The 18,278-nt window shown below is 52.5% G+C and overlaps 1 protein-coding gene across 8 annotated transcripts in view; it reads right to left on the minus strand.

Moving 5' to 3' along the window:
• Positions 1-1,914: 1,914 nt before the first annotated feature.
• Positions 1,915-18,278, minus strand: part of NLRC5 (NLR family CARD domain containing 5) — an 85,273-nt gene continuing 68,909 nt past the window's right edge. For 4 of the 8 annotated variants that reach the window (XM_081806558.1, XM_081806555.1, XM_081806556.1 and 1 more), the window contains exons 33-49: positions 16,109-16,195; positions 15,553-15,630; positions 14,672-14,755; positions 14,045-14,128; positions 12,473-12,556; positions 11,741-11,824; positions 9,177-9,260; positions 7,835-7,918; positions 7,363-7,446; positions 6,965-7,048; positions 6,748-6,825; positions 6,419-6,502; positions 6,262-6,333; positions 5,915-5,998; positions 4,160-4,243; positions 3,814-3,897; positions 1,915-2,989 (exon numbers count right to left, since the gene is read on the minus strand). In XM_081806558.1, the coding sequence (XP_081662684.1) occupies positions 2,851-2,989; positions 3,814-3,897; positions 4,160-4,243; positions 5,915-5,998; positions 6,262-6,333; positions 6,419-6,502; positions 6,748-6,825; positions 6,965-7,048; positions 7,363-7,446; positions 7,835-7,918; positions 9,177-9,260; positions 11,741-11,824; positions 12,473-12,556; positions 14,045-14,128; positions 14,672-14,755; positions 15,553-15,630; positions 16,109-16,195 (1,462 nt within the window). In that variant the 3' untranslated portion in view covers positions 1,915-2,850. Of the gene's footprint in view, positions 2,990-3,813; positions 3,898-4,159; positions 4,244-5,914; positions 5,999-6,261; positions 6,334-6,418; positions 6,503-6,747; positions 6,826-6,964; positions 7,049-7,355; positions 7,447-7,834; positions 7,919-9,176; positions 9,261-11,740; positions 11,825-12,472; positions 12,557-14,044; positions 14,129-14,671; positions 14,756-15,552; positions 15,631-16,108; positions 16,196-16,811; positions 17,218-18,278 lie in introns of those variants that run through there. The other 4 variants (XM_081806560.1, XM_081806559.1, XM_081806561.1 and 1 more) reach the window with 3 other exon arrangements.

Below are 18,278 nucleotides of genomic sequence, written 5' to 3' on the forward strand. Positions count from 1 at the left end.
CACATTCCCGGGGAGAAGACTCTTGTCCAGAACCTGGGAGTGCCATTTTCATTACACTGCTCACTTGGCCACAGCCTTACTTTCTTTGAATTGTGTTTGTTTCATGTAGATATTTAAACAGCTTACAGTTCAGAGGAAGGGGGCGGGGACACTGGACCTCATCCGTGTTGGAGAGAAACAGTCCAGGCCTCCCAGCAAGCAGGTGGCCGAAGAGGAAGATGAATAAAATGAGCAGGGTGACTGAGCCCAGCCAACTCTGCAGTGCTGAAGAAACCGTTCATCTCAAGGCAGCTGCTGAAAGTTTTTTGGGCTTTAGAACCTGGGCAGAGCAGAAGGGGAAAGAAAGGGGAACAAGTAAACGAATAAACAGCAAATGGAGAGTGTTCCTGAGCTTGAGGCTTTCCCCGTGTGCATTTCACCTGGCCTAGAGCTTCTGCTTGGTGCTCTGTTCCTTCCTCAGCCATGACTTCCTTGGGCAAGTCATCTTTGGGCTTGGAGGGACTCATACTCCAGTGCTGGATAAAGAGAGAAGACAGCACAGGGCCCCCTGGGTAGGAAGGTGCACCCCGAGGGCCCATGGTCACCTCAGCATCATTTCCTGGGCAGGCGAGACAGAATCTGGAGCTCGAGTTTTCCGGGAACACTTGTTAGAGCCCCTGCCTGCCTCTCCCCTCCCCCACAACCAGGCGGATGACACCATTCGGTGCCAGGTGTGCCCTGACCTGGGCCCGATAAGAGTGTCCTCCCGCGGGGTGTGGGTGCTTGGCACTTGGCCGGAGGACTTTCTCCTTATGCTTGCCAGTCGCTTGCCAGCGACAATGTGGAGGGTGGCAAAGGTCAGGGCTGAGCCATCCAGGTAAGCCACCAGCAGGCAGGACATCCCAGGCTCCTGGGCCAGGTGGGAACAGCTCCTAGCATCACCTCTTAACCTCATTCTGGGCTCAATGGCCAAGGAAGCCATCTCAGGAATCACCAGTGGGGCAACCTGCCCTCTAGTGGTGGTAGGCCGGAACTGCACCCCGCCTGCCTGCTTTTCACAATGGGGTGTGGCTCTGGAAGAAAGCTGTTCCAGGGATCTACTTGTTCAGCCCACAGGCGGGTGACAGGCAGTGGGTGCTGTTCTCCCGTCATTTCAAGCATCTCTTCACCTCATATGATACTCATCCCTGAAAGGGGAAGGGAGCTAGCATGGAACCGGTACCTGCTGCCTACTAGGGACTTTGTATACTGTGCTTCCTGGACGCCTCCGAAGGTCTTGGGGGCCAAGGGATATTACTAACCCATGTCCAGAAATAGTTTCTGTCTTCGAAGACAGGCAGCAAGGAGTCAAGTCACAGTCCACTCCATGCCCATCTGACTTCCCAAGCCATGTTTTTTTACGTACCACCCACCAGCGGCCCCCTCCAGGTCAGGAGATTTCCAGGCCTTCACAAGGACCAGGCAAGCAGCAAAAGGGAGGGGAGTACGTTGGGGAGTGGTGGGGACTGGGGCAAACAGAGGTGTGTGCTACATCTAAGGGGCACGGTCAAACCACTCCACAGATTCCCCGATTCCCTAACACCTAACGAAAGCTGAAAATCTGGATTTTCATGTAAAAGCTCTCACTTCTGCACATTGACGATTGATTCAGAAAAGAGTTTAAATATCATGCAAGTCAAACAAAGAATGTTTCTAACACTTTGAGCTTCTATAATACCCTCATGGTGCTGCTGACTCCGGAGCGGGGAGGCAACTTGCCCACGAGCCCGTGACCATGCAGAGACAGGGTCTGGACTTGACCCCGTGTCTCCTGACTCCGAGGCCAGTGTTCCTCTCAGGTCATCTCTCTGTGGTCTGTCCTGCTCTCCAGGCCCTGGGGCAGGGGGTGAAACACTCCTGACCTTGGTGAGTTAGCAGGACACATCAGACTCAGGGTAGAGGCTGGGACACCATCCACATTTATTGGTCAAATTTTGCTTCAAGTGTGGCAGGGCCATCCTCGGGCCCTTTTGGAAAGAACAAGAACATCAGGTAGCACGTGCAGCCCCTGCTGGGAGCTCACCCGGATCCTGCTGAGGTAGTATCTAGACCCAGTGGCCTTCCCTGATTATCTTGGTAGTGCCTACCTCCACACCCTTAGACCTGGCTTTTTCCGTGACGTAGGTCAGACTGGGCCCGTCCATTCCCGAAGACCATACCCAGATCTGGGCCCAAAGTCTTTGGAAGCTAGGGTTCAAGAGGAGGGAGCCATCCCATTTACAAATGGGAAAACTGAGGCTTGAGGCAAGACAGGACTCATCCAAAAGCCTCGTGGCTGAGTCCTGGCTTGGCCCTCAGGCCTCTGGGCTAGTCAGTGCTTGGACACTCTCCCCATCCCATTTCTGGATGGAGAACACTCCCTGGCCACGCTGCTCTGAAAATGCAATGTATAAATACATCCTTGGCTTTAAAAAGTAATAAATTAGATTTTATACGAGCCTGAGGGGATCTGGCCAGCCACATGTTGTATGATAGGAGCATCTGTCACATGTCCTGTGCGAACCACAGATCATGTGGCCTGCCACGGTGTGGTGCCAGGACCCATGCCACTGACCCCGAGGCCACGCTGCAAGTTCCACGGAACGTCGCATAGAATTCTGCCGTGTGTGACCTGTGTCACATATCACATCATGACACTTTCATTGTGTGACATGTCCCCAACTGGTCACGCCTGTCCCATGCAATACAGGGTAGTCTTTTGGCCATGTAAGGTTCCTGGTCGCTTCCTGAAGACCGTGGCAAGACAAATATGCCCCTCCTTCTTGGGACACCCAGCTGAGGCTCTTTTCCTGAGCCCTCTGTCCTGGTGAGTGGAAGTTGGCTTCACTTGGCTCAATTCGAAGGATCTCGAGGGGGGCCATCAACTACCCCGAGGGGCTGGGGCTGCTTGTCGAAGAAAGCGAAGTCCAGCCTGGGCTCCTGGCTCTGCAGACACTGGGCCATGTCGGGGGAGATGGGGTTGTTCCAGAGGCTGCAGGGCACAGAGACAGGCACTCAGCTCTAGGAGCGGCTTGCTCATCCTCTTGTCTCCATCCCCTGTCCCATCTACAGATGCGGACACCCAGGCCCAAGAGGGGAAGAACCAAGCGTGCCCAGAGCTACCTGGCAGAGGAAGCTTAGACCAGCATGGCTCCCCTAGGGGGATGGTGTCCTCCACACCCAGCTCCTGACTTCTCCCACTCAGTCTTCATCCCTAGGAGCTCGTGATCGCAGCCAGGACCATGCTCGTATGACATATTTGTGCAAATAAGGAAAATGCTCCCCTTCTTCACGACACTTTACTTCCATCATTTGAAATTGTCATGAAATATTGATTTCTATTAAACAAGCCACTTCACTACATTTATTAGAAATCCAACATATCTACTATGTGAATGATGGCCCGTAGAGGCAATGACCTCGTGCAGTGCACAACCTATACGACTGTATGTGGTGGCTCTGATTATACCATTTTTAAGTGCTTACTATGTGCTAGGTATTGGGCTCAGTGCTTTATATAATCGTTTAGTCCTCACAGCAACTTTCTGAGGTAGATACTATCGTTGAGCCCACTTTACAGATGAGGAAATTGAGGTCAAGAGAGATTGAGTTACTGACATAAAGTTCCGTAACTGGCAAATGGCAGAGCTGGGATTTGATCCAGGTCCCTGTGCTGCCAAATTCTTGGTGGAGAAATTCAAGTCTCCTCTGATAATCCCCAAGCCAGGTCTTGCCCCTCCTACAGGGAGTCCCCTTACATTGTAGAGGTCGGTGTGGCCTCCCACCATCATCCCTGCCCCTGTGAGCCCCTTTTACCGAATGACTTGGATGCCAGACCCTCGTGCCAGCCCTTCGACCAGGAGCCAGGCTCCACAAGCTGTGATCTGGTTCTTCTCCAGGCTTCTCAACAGATAGCAGAGAAAGGGGAAAGAGAAACTGGCGTGAGTGTGGGGGATGGGCTCCCCTATATGCCCTGCCCCCAGGCCAAGATGCTTACAGAACCCAACAGACAACAGTGCAGCAGGAAGGCTGAAGGCTGGGACCCAGGGAGAGCTAAGGTTGGCAGGGGCCTGACCCAGTGGCCTCTTGGCTTTCCCCAAGGATGGAGGTCCCTCTTCATGTCCTCCCCCAGTTCTGGTTTCCCAGGATGTGCCCCTCATACTCCATTCTCTTCAGCCGGCTCATCTGCGGCAGGACCTGGGCCAGCTCCGCAGCCGCCTCATCCCCGAGCAGATTCCAGGACAGCCTGCAGGGGAGGGGTCCTGAGGTCAGTGGCGGCAGAACAGTGAGGTCGAGGGGCAGAGACAAGGTGGCAGGTGGGGAGGGCTGGGGGCCAATGGCGGAGGCTGCCACGCAGGTGCAAGAAAGGCCACTTGATTGGGTGCTTGTGCGCCCTCCCTGAAGACTTTTCAGGACGGAGGTGTTCCCTTCCTCCCCCCAACTGCATTTTTGAGCTGGTCATCTCTCAAGAACCCAGACAGCTTGAGAGCTGGCTGTCCAGAGAATTCAGAGCACATGGTCTGCAGCAACAATGTCCTGATCCAAACTTCTACCTTGCTTGTGCCTCCATCATAATGTTTGCCCTATCCATGCACCCCATTTTTCTTTAAAGCAGTCCTCCCCACTGCTTTTTTTTTTACTTTAAGAAATTAATCTTAGGAAATACTTATCACTACTATCAGTGGGAAACCTGTGTTGACAACCCTAAATAGAAGGTAGTTACAAGGATAAACACAGCACAGACAACAGTATTAACTTCTAGTTGGAACCTACGTCCTTCCAAAGGTGCTGAGCCTGTGGCCTGCCCCCTGCTGGTTAAAAAGGGAGACTCGCAAAGAAAAACTGAAGCGGAAAAAATTCAAGCCCTCTCTGGCGCGGGAATATTTCAAGACCATGACAATTAGGTTGCACTGGCTAATCTCTAATTTATCTCTGGTATGAAATAATTATCTGCTCCATGGTCATATACAATATTTCTTGGCTTTTCAAGTAAAAAATAAATAAATAAGGAGAATCACCAGTATTAGGTGTTAAAGATGCCTTAGCATGGATCTGAGACTTTCTCTTTGGTGTCATGTAATGAGAAAGATTAAAACCTTTAAGATGGACAAACCATAAGAGACTCTTAATCATAGGAAACAAACTGAGGTTGCTGGAGAGGAAGGGGCATGGAGGGAGGGGGTAACTGGGTGACGGACATTAAGGAGGGCATGTGATGTAACGAGCACTGGGTGTTATATAAACCTGATGAATCACAAGCCTGTACCTCCAAAACCGATAATACATTTTATGTTATTTGAATTTAAATAAAAATGTTTTTAAAAAGCCCTTTAAGATGCAAACCTAATATCCTCTTAGAATCCCCTGCATCCTGTACCCTAGGAAACAGTATTTTCTTCCATCGCGTGGTCAGGGTCGCAGGCTAGTCCTGGCAGTGTGGTTCGCCCCTGTGGCTGCCCAAGGTCAGAGCGCCTCTGATTGCCAAGAGGGAGGTGGGCATGGCCAGCAGGCAGGTGGGGGGCATGCTGGTTTCAGCCATGTTTCACTACGAGCAGGTGGTTTATAAATTGAGGCTCCATAAACCAGGTGAGGTGATCTATCCAGCCACCTCCCAAAGGGAAGGTCAGGGGCAAAGAGCTCTTAGAGACGGGCTAGTCTACCTCCCCGCCTCCCCTCTGCCACTCCACAGGTGGGGAAACAGGCAGGAGGGGCTGAATGGATTTGCCCAACATCGCTCAATGGCCAAAAGGTTCAAACTTCCTCGAAAGGAGGTTTAAGTAAGAATGACCTTCCCCATTTACAGATGGGGGGCTGGTTGGGGAGGAAGGTGACCAGTTTTAGGCTGGACAGTGTGGGCAGCCAGGCCAGGCCCCCAGACACCTGCTTTTCCCAGCTCAGGCTTCGTCCAAGCACTCACAGGATTTCCTCCAGGGCTGGGCAGAGAGCCAGGCTGGCGGCAAGGGGCTTGGCAGCGTGGTTGTCAATCTCACAGGAAACCAGGCTGGGGACAAACAAGAGGATGGGATGAAAGGGTATCTGAGTCAGGGGCATCTCCAGCCAGCCGGCTTGCTTCTGCCCCACCGTGCAGTCAGAGTAGGAGGGAGAGGAGTGGGGGGGGGGGGGAGACTTAGGGAGGTGCCTCTTTTTGCCCCAGGCTCCCTTATACCTGAGGCCTCTGTCACTTCAAAGGCCTTCCCAGGTGTCAGAGAAGGGCTGCCCCCCTCCCCAGCCCAGCTCCCCAGGTAGTCAGCAGAGGTTACTTACTCTATCTGCTTGAGCAGGGGGAGCCCCTGATGGAAATGTGGGACCTCTCTGGCCAGACTGTTCTCTGCCAAGCTGTAGGGCAGGAAGAGACTTGTGAGAGGAGCCCCCAGACCCTCCCTGGCTGCTCCTCTGCCCGGGCTCCATGGCCCCCACTCACTTGATCTCCTCCACATATGGGCATCCATCCAGGGCCTGGCTCAGGATCAGCGCCCCCTCTTGACTCAGACCGCTAGATGGCAGGCTGGGGAAAGGGGAGTGGGGGGGTGAGGGGAGTGGGGGGGGGGGACCGGGTGTGGGGATTGGGAGCCTTCCAGACTCCAGAATCAAGGGAGTGGGCAGGGTGCAGGCAGGCAGCCCTACGACGACGTACCACGGTTTGACCTAAGGCCGGGCAGCTCAGTCAGTGGGGGCCTTGATAACCCAGCGCTCCCAGGGAACCCCACCCAGCCAGCCCAGCAGAAGCCCCCCCAGCGGAGGGACACTCACTGCAGGACTCTCAGGTGCTGGGGCAGTCTCTGGGCCAGCTCCAGGGCTGTGATATTCCCCAGGACATTGTAACCAAGCCTGGAAGACGAGAGGGATGAGGCTGAGCACCGGGCAGGCTGGCTCCAGACCCCTGCACTACCCTGGGCCCCCTGGGGACCACAAAGGCCAGGAGGGCAGTGGGGACACAAAGGGCAGAGGGCAGTGGGGACACACTCACATCAGCTCCTCCAAGTGCTTGCAAAGGGCGAGAGACTCTGCCAACCGCACTCCCCCATCTGGGCCAATGCCATTCCCTGAGAGGCTGAGGGCGGGGCAGACATTTGACCCTTGGACACCCAGGTCCCCCCACCCCACCGCCCCACCGCCCCTGCTAGGGCTCAAGAGACCACACCCCTGCCACACACCTTCTCTGCCTGATGGGGCAGAAAAGGCCAGAGAGGAGCAGGGCCTGCGCTGGCTGAAGGTCTCAAAGTTGGCAGGGCAGTTACAGGTAAGCCAGCCCCACCACTTGGACACTGAGGGTGGGGGAGGAATGTCAGCCTGAGCCAGGGTCAGTGTCACTCCCGACCGCTGTGTGGCTACTGAGGGCCCCGGTCAGTAGGACTGACCACTCACTCGATCTTCCTGAGCTCGGGCAGCCCTGGTAGGACGGCAGCTAAGTGCTGGGCTCCGATGTTTCTGATCTGGTTGTGGCTCAAGCTTGGGGAGAGAACAGTAGAACTGGAACCATCCGCCTGCCACCCAGGTCATTTTGTCCACATCCTCCTCCCAGAACAGAAGAGCAGGCTGAAATCTGGAGGGAGGCCCCCGCTCACACTGAGCGAGTCCCCTCACCCTGTGTTAGGTGAGGACTTCAAACCCTTGTCTTCTGTTTAGGATGTTCTCCCCGATGTCTGACCTGAATCCCTCTTGCTGCAGTCCACACTCTCACATCCTATCTTGGGGTCTCCTGAAGGTCTAGGCCCGGGGTCATGTAGTGGGAAGTGGGACTAAGCTGGGCAGGGCATACTCCATCAGGGAGCCCCTTGTTTTTGTCATCTGACCCTGCCAAAGTTGTCTTGGGTTGGGGAAGGGCTAGGCAACTCACCCCAGCTCCTGCAAGCTGCTGGCCGCTCTGAGAGCCTCGAAAAGCTGGTAGCAGCCGACATCACAAATACTGTTCCTGCTCAGGCTGGAGGAGCAGAGGCCTTGGTCAGGAGCAGGGGCCTAGGCCTTTGCAGGTGCTGTGCTAAGAACTCTACAGTTTGCAAAGCTTTTATACATCCAGGAACCCATATGCCAATCACTAAACTTCAGGGGCTGGGGAGGGGGACAGGCAAGGTGGGAATGACTGGACCCAGAGTCCAGATGAGAAAACTGAGCCCAGGGAAGAGCCATGACTGGCCCAGGACCGCTCATGACTCCCAGGCAAGGTGGAAATGCAAGCCCAGAACGCCCCCGTCCCCTGCCCGGGAGCCGTGGCCATAGTTTTCGGTCTGGCCAGGCTTTGCCACAGCCTCTGTGTCAGGAAGCGCCGGGCCACCCTGGCTGAAAGCTAATTTCACAGGGCTCCGCAATCCAGGCAAATCATTTCTCCACGGCATAGGTGTTCTGATCGGTGCAAATGCTGGGCTTTTCCATAAAGCCAGTTTATTGCCCTTTCTGCGCCCTGACCTTGCCCTGCCCCCTTGAATGGCGAAAACAAAACCCAACAAACCAGCGGAGTCCAACTGTCTCAGCCCTGTGTTGAGAATTTGAAGATTGTTCTGCTTTCTTTCATTTCACAAATTAAACTTTAGGGAAGTGCCTTTCTAAAAATTAATTTTGGATGAAATGACCTAGTCCCATCTGATATGCTTCCCAGAACTCTCTGACCTCTTCTGTCGCGGACTCTACTCGGCCAGTATGGGGGTGGGGACTTGGGGAGACACAAAGCGATGCTTTGTGTTGTCTCTTGGGTTTATCTGTAGTCACTGCATTTTGTATTTCGCAAAATCCCAAGAAAAGAAAGTGTTATATCTGTTAATCACGGTGGCCAGGGGCCCACGGGGAGAATGTCAAGATCACCAGATTGGAGTCTAGACCCTCATTACTGGTTTATGGCCCCCAGGATTGGTATCACTTGGGAGCTTGTTAGAAATGCAGAATCTAGGCAACACTGGTGCGTGGAATCAGACATGCGAACAAGCACACAGAGGAATGTGTGCACATTAAGGGCTATTCCAGGACTCGGGCTCAACCCCTTCCGGTCACTTCTGTAGCTGGAGGGAGCTGGTGGCACCGGAAGGCAAGAGCGATGGGCACCGACCTGAGAGGGCAGCAACGTCCCCAGGATGGGAGCCACGGAGGGTCTTCAGGGAAATGCCCCTAGTGCTTCCCTGGGCGGGTGGTCACCACAGAGCTGGGGCATGTCCTCCCACTCATTCCCATGGGGTCCCTTGGCCACTCACCGGAGGCTCTGCAGGAGGGTCATGTGGCTTAGTCGTTGAGTGAGCATGGCCAGGGCGGAGCTGCTGAGCGGGAGATGGCTGAGGCTGGAGGAAAAGAGGCCAGAGGAGGACTCGGCGTCACCGGGGTTGGGTCCCAGGTGCAGACCGAGGCCCCATCCAGTCTTGAGGCCTCGGTGCTCAGTAATCCCCAGGGACCTCCAAGATAGCCACTTACATCCACACCGAGTAGACACAGTGTACACAACGAAACTGCACGAGACACCCAGAGGCTGTTTCTCTGCACGAGTAAGGCTACCCAGGCAGCAGGTCTGTGTTCCGAATCACACGGGACCCGGACGGCTGACCAGGCAACCTAGCGACCACAGAGTGGGCATACACTTGAGGCCGAGCACTGAGTTCGGGGCCGTCCTGAGAGACAGAACTCTCTCGTCCCCATTTTGCAGATGAGGCACACTGAGGCTCTGAGCATTATCAGAGAGCTTGTTCAAGGCCACATGGAAAGTAGAAGCATCGGGAACAGAACCCAAGGCCACAGGACTCCTGTTCCTGGACCCCTACCATGCATCACCCACGAGATCACACTCCTTCAGGCCCTCAGCCTGGGCAGGAGAGGGGAATAATAATAATAATAATAATAATAGTAGTAGTAGCAGCAGCAGCTGCCGCCACCAATACTTGCAGAGTGTGAATTCCGTGTCAGGCTCTGTTCTAAGGACTTCATATGTATTATCTCATTTAATCCTTGCCACAACCCTAGAAGGTCGGTACAGCTATTATCCCCAAAGTTAAGACGGGGAGAAAAGCACAGAGAAGTTAAGTAATTTGCCCAGGCTCACACATTCAGAGGTGTCCTGGTCTGCCTAGAATTGAGGGGGGCTCCAGGATGTGGGACTCTGGGCCCCAGGGAAACTGGGACAGCCGTCACCCTACGAGTTGAACCCAGGGGGTGTGGCTCCTAACCAGGGTCCATGCCCCGGACCATTTGGCCACAGATGGACAGGTAGAAGAAGCCAGCTGGTGGCAGGGAGGAAACACTCAGAAATGACAGATCTGAAATGGGCAGAGGTATCTGGGCAGTGGGGACCCATCCCCGTTCTTCATTATGCCCACTTCAGAGTTGGGGCGGCCAAGGAGGTGAGAGGTAAGGAGCCGTCCTAGTAGCCTAGGAAGCCAGAAAAGGGTCACACATCTGTCCTGTTCTCTGCAGTACCTCCAGCCCCAAGCCCTGGCCCAGGTGCCCAGGTAAACACCTGTCAAATGCATGCATGAGCCAATCAATGATCTCACTGGGCCTCCAACACTCCCTCCCACCCCCACCCCCTCCAGCAACAAAAGCTTCCAGAACGAAGGGAGGCTGAGCAGAGGTGAAGGCACATGGGAGGGAGGCCAAAGAAACAGCTTGTGAGAAAGACATTTGGGTCCTCTGGCCAAAGGTCTCTCCGATACCATCCACACCCCAGTCCCCAGGACAAGCAAAAAGGGACAAAGGAGAATTTTATTGTTAAGGGGCAAAAAGTCAGAAGGCTACTTTTAAACTGTATTCAACACATATGTTGAAAAATATCTGGAGAAAAATTCACAAACTGCTCATTCACAGCGGTTTCCCCAGGGGGTGTCACTGCCAGAGGATTTCGTGTCCTTTGTTACATATTTCTGTAATTACAGAACTTTTTATAATAACTGGGGTGTATTTTTGGTCATCAGAGAAACTTAGAGATTAACGGCAGACGATACCATGTAAAAGGTTCCATCTAGATGCTGTTATGTCTGGGCACGGGGTCGGCGGCGGGGGAACCTGTCCTTCACACTGAGACTGATTCTGCTCTTGCTGGAACTTGGTGACTTCCAAATTATAGGTGAGAGTAAAAACGTTGCCAGTTGCTAAGGAAATAACTATAAGCAAAGAGCGGTGGACAGCTGTGGGTCTTACCTGCCCGCAGTTCGTTTCCCCTCCTTCTGACAACAGCACCCTGAAACACCACCGGCCCCCCAAGCCCAGACAGTTGGGTGGGCATGTGACCCAGATCCAGCCACTCAGAAGACTGTGTGCTTAGATCCACAGTGCTTGGCTTAGGGGTGGGCATGTGACCTGAGCTAGTCCAGTGAGAATCATCTAGAGCCTTGTGTTGTAACTACAGAGAGAAAGGTGCTCCCTTTTTGCGAAGCTGGTAGAAAGGAAGCCTGCCACTGCAGGGATGACCTGCCTGAGAATGAAGTCAAGATGGGGGTGGGGATGGGGCGGAGAGAGAGAGAACAAATACAGAACCCCTGGATACAGCCATGCCTGAAGTTAGCTGCCTTGTAATTTTCTGTGACACAAGCCAGTCAATGTCTGGCTTGGGTCAGTGTGAGTGAGTATTTTATTTCCAGGGATCAAGCATTTTGATGGCCCTCAGAGCCAGGTAAGGGAGTAAAAGGGAGGGCAACTGGCTCACCTGTTACCTATCCTGTATCCATTCAGGTATGTCACAGTTGGTGTTACAAGAGATGCAGAATTTCCTAGGCCTGCTCCCAGCTCCTCCCCACCTCCCCGCCCCACCCCCCTTCACACCACCACCACTTACTCGAGCCTCTTCAGCTGGCACATCCCCTCAAGGACCCCCATCAGCACTTCAGCGTCCTCCTCACCAAACTGATTGTTGGACAAGCTGGAGGGGACCAAGTACGAGGTGAGTGTTAGACAAGCCTGCCCAGCTCCTGCAGCTGAGCAGTCTCACTAGCTCCCTGTGGGGGACAGCTGGGGCTCTGCAGATCCTGGCCCACCCTCTTTGTCCAGGCCTCTCGGGGGCACTGCTGGCTCCAAGGGCCGGGCTTTGGGGTCCCTGAGGAGCGGGCATGGCCATCTCAGCTGACCCAGCTGAGAAAGGATGTCCTGGATGAGGGCTGAGAAAGAGGAAGCCAGGGACAGGGGACACACACACACACACAGACACACACACACACACACACGTGCAGTGATCCCTTTGGCCCCACAGCCCTCCCTGTACCCTGACACCCATAGCCACCCTGGCAGAGAAGGGTGATGACCCCCACTTTACATTTTACGTGAGCCAGCCCAAGCCCAGACAGGCACCGTTATTCGTCCTGGGTCACTCTGAGCTACTGATAAGTTGGGACCAAGAAGACAGTGCTCAGCCTTCCCGGGCCACACCCAAGGCTGCTGGGCTTCATCAGGGAGCCAAGCGAGAGGCTGAAGTCCCACCACCCACCTTACCAAAGGCCCAGCTGTCCTCTTCACCCCTGCCCTGGGCTGGGCCATCCCTTCCCGTACCCCTCCCCCCAACCCTGCGACTCACTCCAGCCCCTCCAGGTGGTGGCAGTGGCTCAGACCAGATGTCAGGTGGGCCAGGCCCTCGGAGCTCACATGGCTGGAGGTCAGCCTGGTGGGGGTCAAAGGGCAGCAGGTCGGGCAGGGGCTCTGGGTCTTGAGAGCTCAGAATGCTGATAGCAGAGGGCAAGGAGGAGGGCTGGGGCAGGGGGATGGCACCCTCCTTCCCTTCATAAATCTCCCCCACCATGGAATCATTAAGCTTAGATACAGCTTGGACTAGTTGAATATTTCCCTAAACCACAGTCAGGTAGCAACAATCCCCCTTGCCAGGGATTCCTGGGCATCCCTGGAAGTCTAGCTAGCTAATTGGCTTTTACCACGAGCTCTGCATCTTTACTTAAACCACCAAAATGAGTAGCAGTTATGAGAGAGGTGTTAAAGATACACTGGCACCAAAAGAACACCTTCCCCTTGATGCAATCAGCTAGATTAAAAGAGAATTAAAAGCGAGAAAAGCTCCATTTTGCAACCATCCTACTGACATTTGATTCAGGCAAGAATTATCAACGGAGGTTGAAATTAGTAGGTGATAACGTGAGGAAGGACAGGATATCTACAGCGTCTTAAAGTGTCTCCCTACAAGATATGGGTTAATTAGAAAGGGGGAAACGGTAGTTTTGCAGGGGAAGGAAGCTGGCAGACACCCCCACCTTCACGGGGTGATCACAGTTACTATCAGTCAGGGGACAAAGAGACAATGTGTGCCTCCCGAGGAGAATGTAACATCACCTCTGTGAGATTTCTGCCCCACTGCAGAACCTAAATCTAACGTGAAGAAACACTGAAGCCAAACTGAAGGACCTCTGACAAAATCACTGAGATGTAAATGTCATGACAATATCATGCAAGACAAAGAGGGGCTGAGGACCATTCCAAATTGGAGACAAAAGGCAAATGACAATTAAGTGCAGTGTGTGATCCCAGGTGGAATCCAGGACTGGAAAAAAAAAATGCAACAAACAACATGACCGGGACATTTGGCAAAATTGGAATATGAATGGTAGTTTTGATAACGATAGCGTACCAATGTTAAATTTCCTGCATCTTACACGTTTACTGGATTGTGGGAAGGAATGTTCTCGTTCTTAGGAAATTCACTGAAATAGTAAGGGGTGAAGGGGTGTGTTTATGCAACTACTTTCAAATGGCTCAGAAAAAGAGGGAGAGAGGAGAAGAACAGAAGGGAAGGGCGAGGAAGGAGGGAGGAAGGGAGAAAGAGCAAATGGGAAAAAATATTGACAAGGGGTGAATTTGGGAAAATGGTATACGGAACTGCTCCTAGGTCTATCTGTTCGTTTGCAGTTATTTCAAATAATAAAGGGGGAAAAAAAGGAAAAGAGAAAGCATTGAAGAGGAACTCATTCTTGCCATGTGGTCATGTGGATGACCACACACTCTGCCATCATAACCAGGGCTGAGAGTGGTCCCAGCCCCTGGGGTGCGGACACAGAGTTCCTCTGAGCCCAGGGCTGGGGAGCGCAGGAAGTGTGGGGCAGAGCATGCATCGGTGGGCGAGTGAACATACTCGTCTGCGTACCTGAATGTCTTCAGCTCGGAGAGGGCCTCCAGGAGACTTTGCAGAAGCAGGGAGCTAGTGTTGCAGAGGTTCACCTGGGACAAGCTGAAAAGGCCCGAGCATAGTCCAGAGGATTTCAGGTTGGATGCACCTCCGGGATCATCCAGCACACAGAGATGGGGAGCCCAAGAGAGGGGAAAGAACCGCCCAAGAGCTCCCAGTGGGGGCATCTATGCCACCCTGGGGCTCTCCCCCCACTGGCCAAATGGGATTCTCTCCTGCTTAGGGAAGCAAGAAGGCCAGAGGAAGTAATGCTGCCCTGGGCTCTGCTCATTCCCATCCCGGACTGGCCAGCCTCTTCCATGTGGTCTGGTGTGGGCACTAGGGGATGACCAGAGAACTCAGGGCCCTAGATGGTGTTTCGGGGTTCTTTTTTTTTTTTTTTAAAGATTTTATTTATTCATTTGACAGAGACACAGCGAGAGCGGGAACACAAGCAGGCGGAGTGGGAGAGGGAGAAGCAGGCTTCCCGCGGAGCAGGGAGCCCGATGTGGGGCTCGATCCCAGGACCCTGGGATCATGACCTGAGCCGAAGGCAGACGCTTAACAACTGAGCCACCCAGGCGCCCCGTGTTTCGGGGTTCTGACCTGAGCTGCCGCAGCCTGGCACATGTCTCCATCAGCTGCCAAACAAGAAGGTTGTGGTGGGTCCCAAGGTCACAGTGAGCCAACCTGGAGGTAGACAGGGAGGCAGGAGTTTCTGAACACCTGGGTCACTATTGGGGACGCAGTCCTTGCCTACAAGGAGATTACCTTTTAGGGATAAATAAACACTAATGAAGTAAAGTCCCACAGTTTTCTATTCAACTATGGGAAGTGCTTTGAAGAAGTCCAGATGGGGCAGCTGGTATGGCTGTGCAGGTTGTTCACTGCACAAGGGGATTCAGCTAAGGAGGTGAGTTGGGGCTGAGAACCGGCTGTGGTCTGTTCCCCAGAATGTACGTACACATGCAGGGCTGCATTCACTCAAAAGGGGTGACAATTTAATTTCTAAAATGTGCTGTATGGATCAGGGGTGCTGTGAATCCAGGCATCTATAAGGGTGGATCATGGGAGAACTTGACTACATCTGGGGGTTCAGAGGGGCTTTCCTGAGGTGGCGGCATTTAAGCTGAGACTTGAAGGATAAGGGGGGAGTTAGTCAGGAGGGTAGGGGAGAAAGGAGAAAAGGAGAAAGAGGGTAGGGGAGGAGAGAACATTCTGGTCCACAAACAGCCCGTGCAAAGGCCCTGAGGTCAAACGGAGCAAGGTGGTGTTGGGGGAACTAAAAGGTGGTGGGGATGACGAGCTGAGACTGAGGTTTGGGGTGGGGCTGGGCAGGTTGGGCCAGAACTCTTTGGCCAGGTAGACACTTTGGACATCAAAGGACACTGAGCAAGGCACGAGAACTATTGATCAGAAGCAGTAGTTACCCCCACCCCCAGCCCATCACCAGCTACGCCCATGGGGGCCCAGGTACTAGGTCCCACCTGAGGGCCATGGCCTCTGGGTTCTCCTGACGGGGAAACTCCAACTGGAGACAGAGCTGCTGCTGGATCTCGGAAATGCTGAGGAGAGAAGGGGTAGCCAGCATGAGGTCCGAAGCAGCTCCGCCTTCGGCTGCCAGTCTACTGACTCTGAGCTCCCAGACCCAGTAGGGATCTGGACATAGGTCAGTGGGACTCCAAAGCCTTTGCTCTTAGCTACTCCACGTCATTCTGTCACCTCTAGTCCTAGAGCCACAATGTGTGTTTACTGTAATCCAGGGGCCACTTCCAGACAATCAGTGTGGACTCCCACCTGTGTCTACCTGGGATCCACCAGCTCTTTGTCTTAATTCTGTGGCTGCCTTCCTCTCTCTGGCTCTGTAGCTTGATTACTGCACAGGTCCCAACAAATGTGTATCCCCTGCCATCTTGGGGATCTAGAGAATTTGCTAGTGACACAGCTATTACCCCAGGGCAAGAGACTGATGTCTAGGTGAGGGATGGTCCCAATAGTCATGAAAAGATGAAGACTTCTGAGGGGCCTCCTCCCTCCACTCACCTTATTTCAGTGACGTTGCCTGAGGCCTGCGTGCAGACTTCTAGCAGGGTGAGCACCCCGGCTTTGCCTACCCACGGCTCCTCCACCCTGTTGCAGAAGCAGAAGGAGATGAAGGTCCCCCAGGGTGAGCCGGGGGTGGGGGGCAAGTGTGAGGCTCAGAGGCTTTTTGGTTTTGCTGGTTTAAAAACTATAAAATTACACAACTAAGCACAAGCGTAAAACGGGAAATTAACATCATCTTTGTTCTGCAGTTACTGCAACAATCCCAACAGAAAATAGTCCTTTTTTAAACAATAGTTTTAGACTTAAGGAAAGGGCCATATAGTGTTGCATGGCAAAGATAAGGAAATAAAACCATATATAAAACATTCCCATTTTGTATTTAAAAAAGGAAAAATATGTATGGAGAGAGAAGAAAACATGGATAGAAACAGGGAGACGGAGATACGAGGAAAATATATTAAAAGCTAATGATGGTTGTTTAGATGGTAGAATTCTCACAAGTGGTTTTTTCCTTTCTTCCACAGTTTCCAATATTTTTCCGGACTTTCTACAATGTGCGTGCATTAATTTAGAAGCAGGAAAAAAGAGAGCTGTTTAAAATATTTCTGCTTTTGAAGTTATGTTGAGATTTTTTTTTTTTTGAAGTACTATTTTCTTATGTTCATCTGGATTTTCCACAAATCTCTACAACGAGTACGGATTATTTTTAGAGTATGAAAAGTTTTATTTTAAAGTGTTATTTTGGGCGATCCAGCAATTCTGGGTATACACCCAAAAGAACTGACAGCAGAGACACAAAGAGGTATTTGCACACCCATGGTCGCAACAGCATTAAGCACCTCAGCCAAAAGGTGGAACCACCCAAGGGTCCACGGACGGATGAATGGATCAACAAAACGCGGTGGCTACCTACAACGCGGTATCAGTCAGCCTTGAAAAGGAAGGAAACTCTGACACTTGCTGCAGTGTGGATGAACCCTGAGGCCGTGATGCTGAGGGACACAAGCCAGTCACAGAGAAGATAAATCCTGCGCAATCCCACTTACAGGAGGTCCCTAGAGCAGTCAGATCCGTGGACTGAGAAGGAGAGTGGTGGCTGCCAGGGGCTGGGGTAGGGGGAAACGGGGATGCATGTCATGGGGACAAAGTTTCAGTTTTCCAAGAAAAGAGTTGCGGCTGCAGAACAATAAGAATGTATTTAACACTCCTGAACTGTACCCTTAAGGATGGTTAAGATGGTAGATTTTATGTCTATTGTACCACAATTGAACAAGAATGGTATTTTGGAGAACAACCAGGCTTCACGTGCCTCGTCACTGGCTGTGCTGACACGTGCCCAGCACTGCCCACGGAGTCAGGGTTTTGGACAAATTTATGTAACTGAGTCTCCTGCAGCCTTCGGATCTAACTTCCATTCTGGGAATGTCAGGGGTTTAGAGGAACAAACGCAGTGACTTCAGGAGGAAGGCACCAGACAGAGCCAGCGAGTGTAGACACAGCCCAGCGGGCAGTTTTGTCCACAAGAAACCAGGGAGGGTGGGCGACACAGATTAAGAGTCCTAAGAGCCATCGCCACCCCATACCAGTGTGGGCCTTGACTGGATCCTGGGTCCGATGAGCCAGCTGCCCCATCTGGGGACAGGGGGAACTTTTAGATTGGACTGGGCCATCACAACACTCAGAATTGCCACCGATCCTCCTGGGTGTCCTCATTCAACCGCAATTGTGGAGAAAATGTCCTTATTTTTTTTAATTTATGGTGAAATGTCTAGGAGCCATGTTTTATGAGATCTATAGCTTGAGAACAATTTAGCCAAAAAAAATTAAAAGACGAAGCAAATATGGAGAACCGTGAATAACTGTCAAGCCCAGGGGCTAAGGATATGAGTCTTCAACATCAGTCTCTCTACTTGTTGGTATCTTCTCTGCTTTTCTGAAAGTTTTTTTTTTCTGTTTTATAATTTAAATTCAAGGTAGTTAACATATAGTGTATTATTAGTTTCAGAGATAGAGGTCAGTGATTCATCAGTTGCATATAACACCCAGTGCTCATTCCATCACGTGCCCTCCTTAATGCCCATCACCCCGTTACCCCATTCCCCACCGCCCTCCCCTCCAGTAACCCTTTTCTGAAAGTTTCAAAATGATCATCGTGAGCATACACGCA

This window comes from Leptonychotes weddellii, chromosome 16, assembly GCF_054177405.1.
Source record: "Leptonychotes weddellii isolate Sample4059 chromosome 16, ASM5417740v2, whole genome shotgun sequence".
NCBI lineage: Eukaryota > Metazoa > Chordata > Mammalia > Carnivora > Phocidae > Leptonychotes > Leptonychotes weddellii.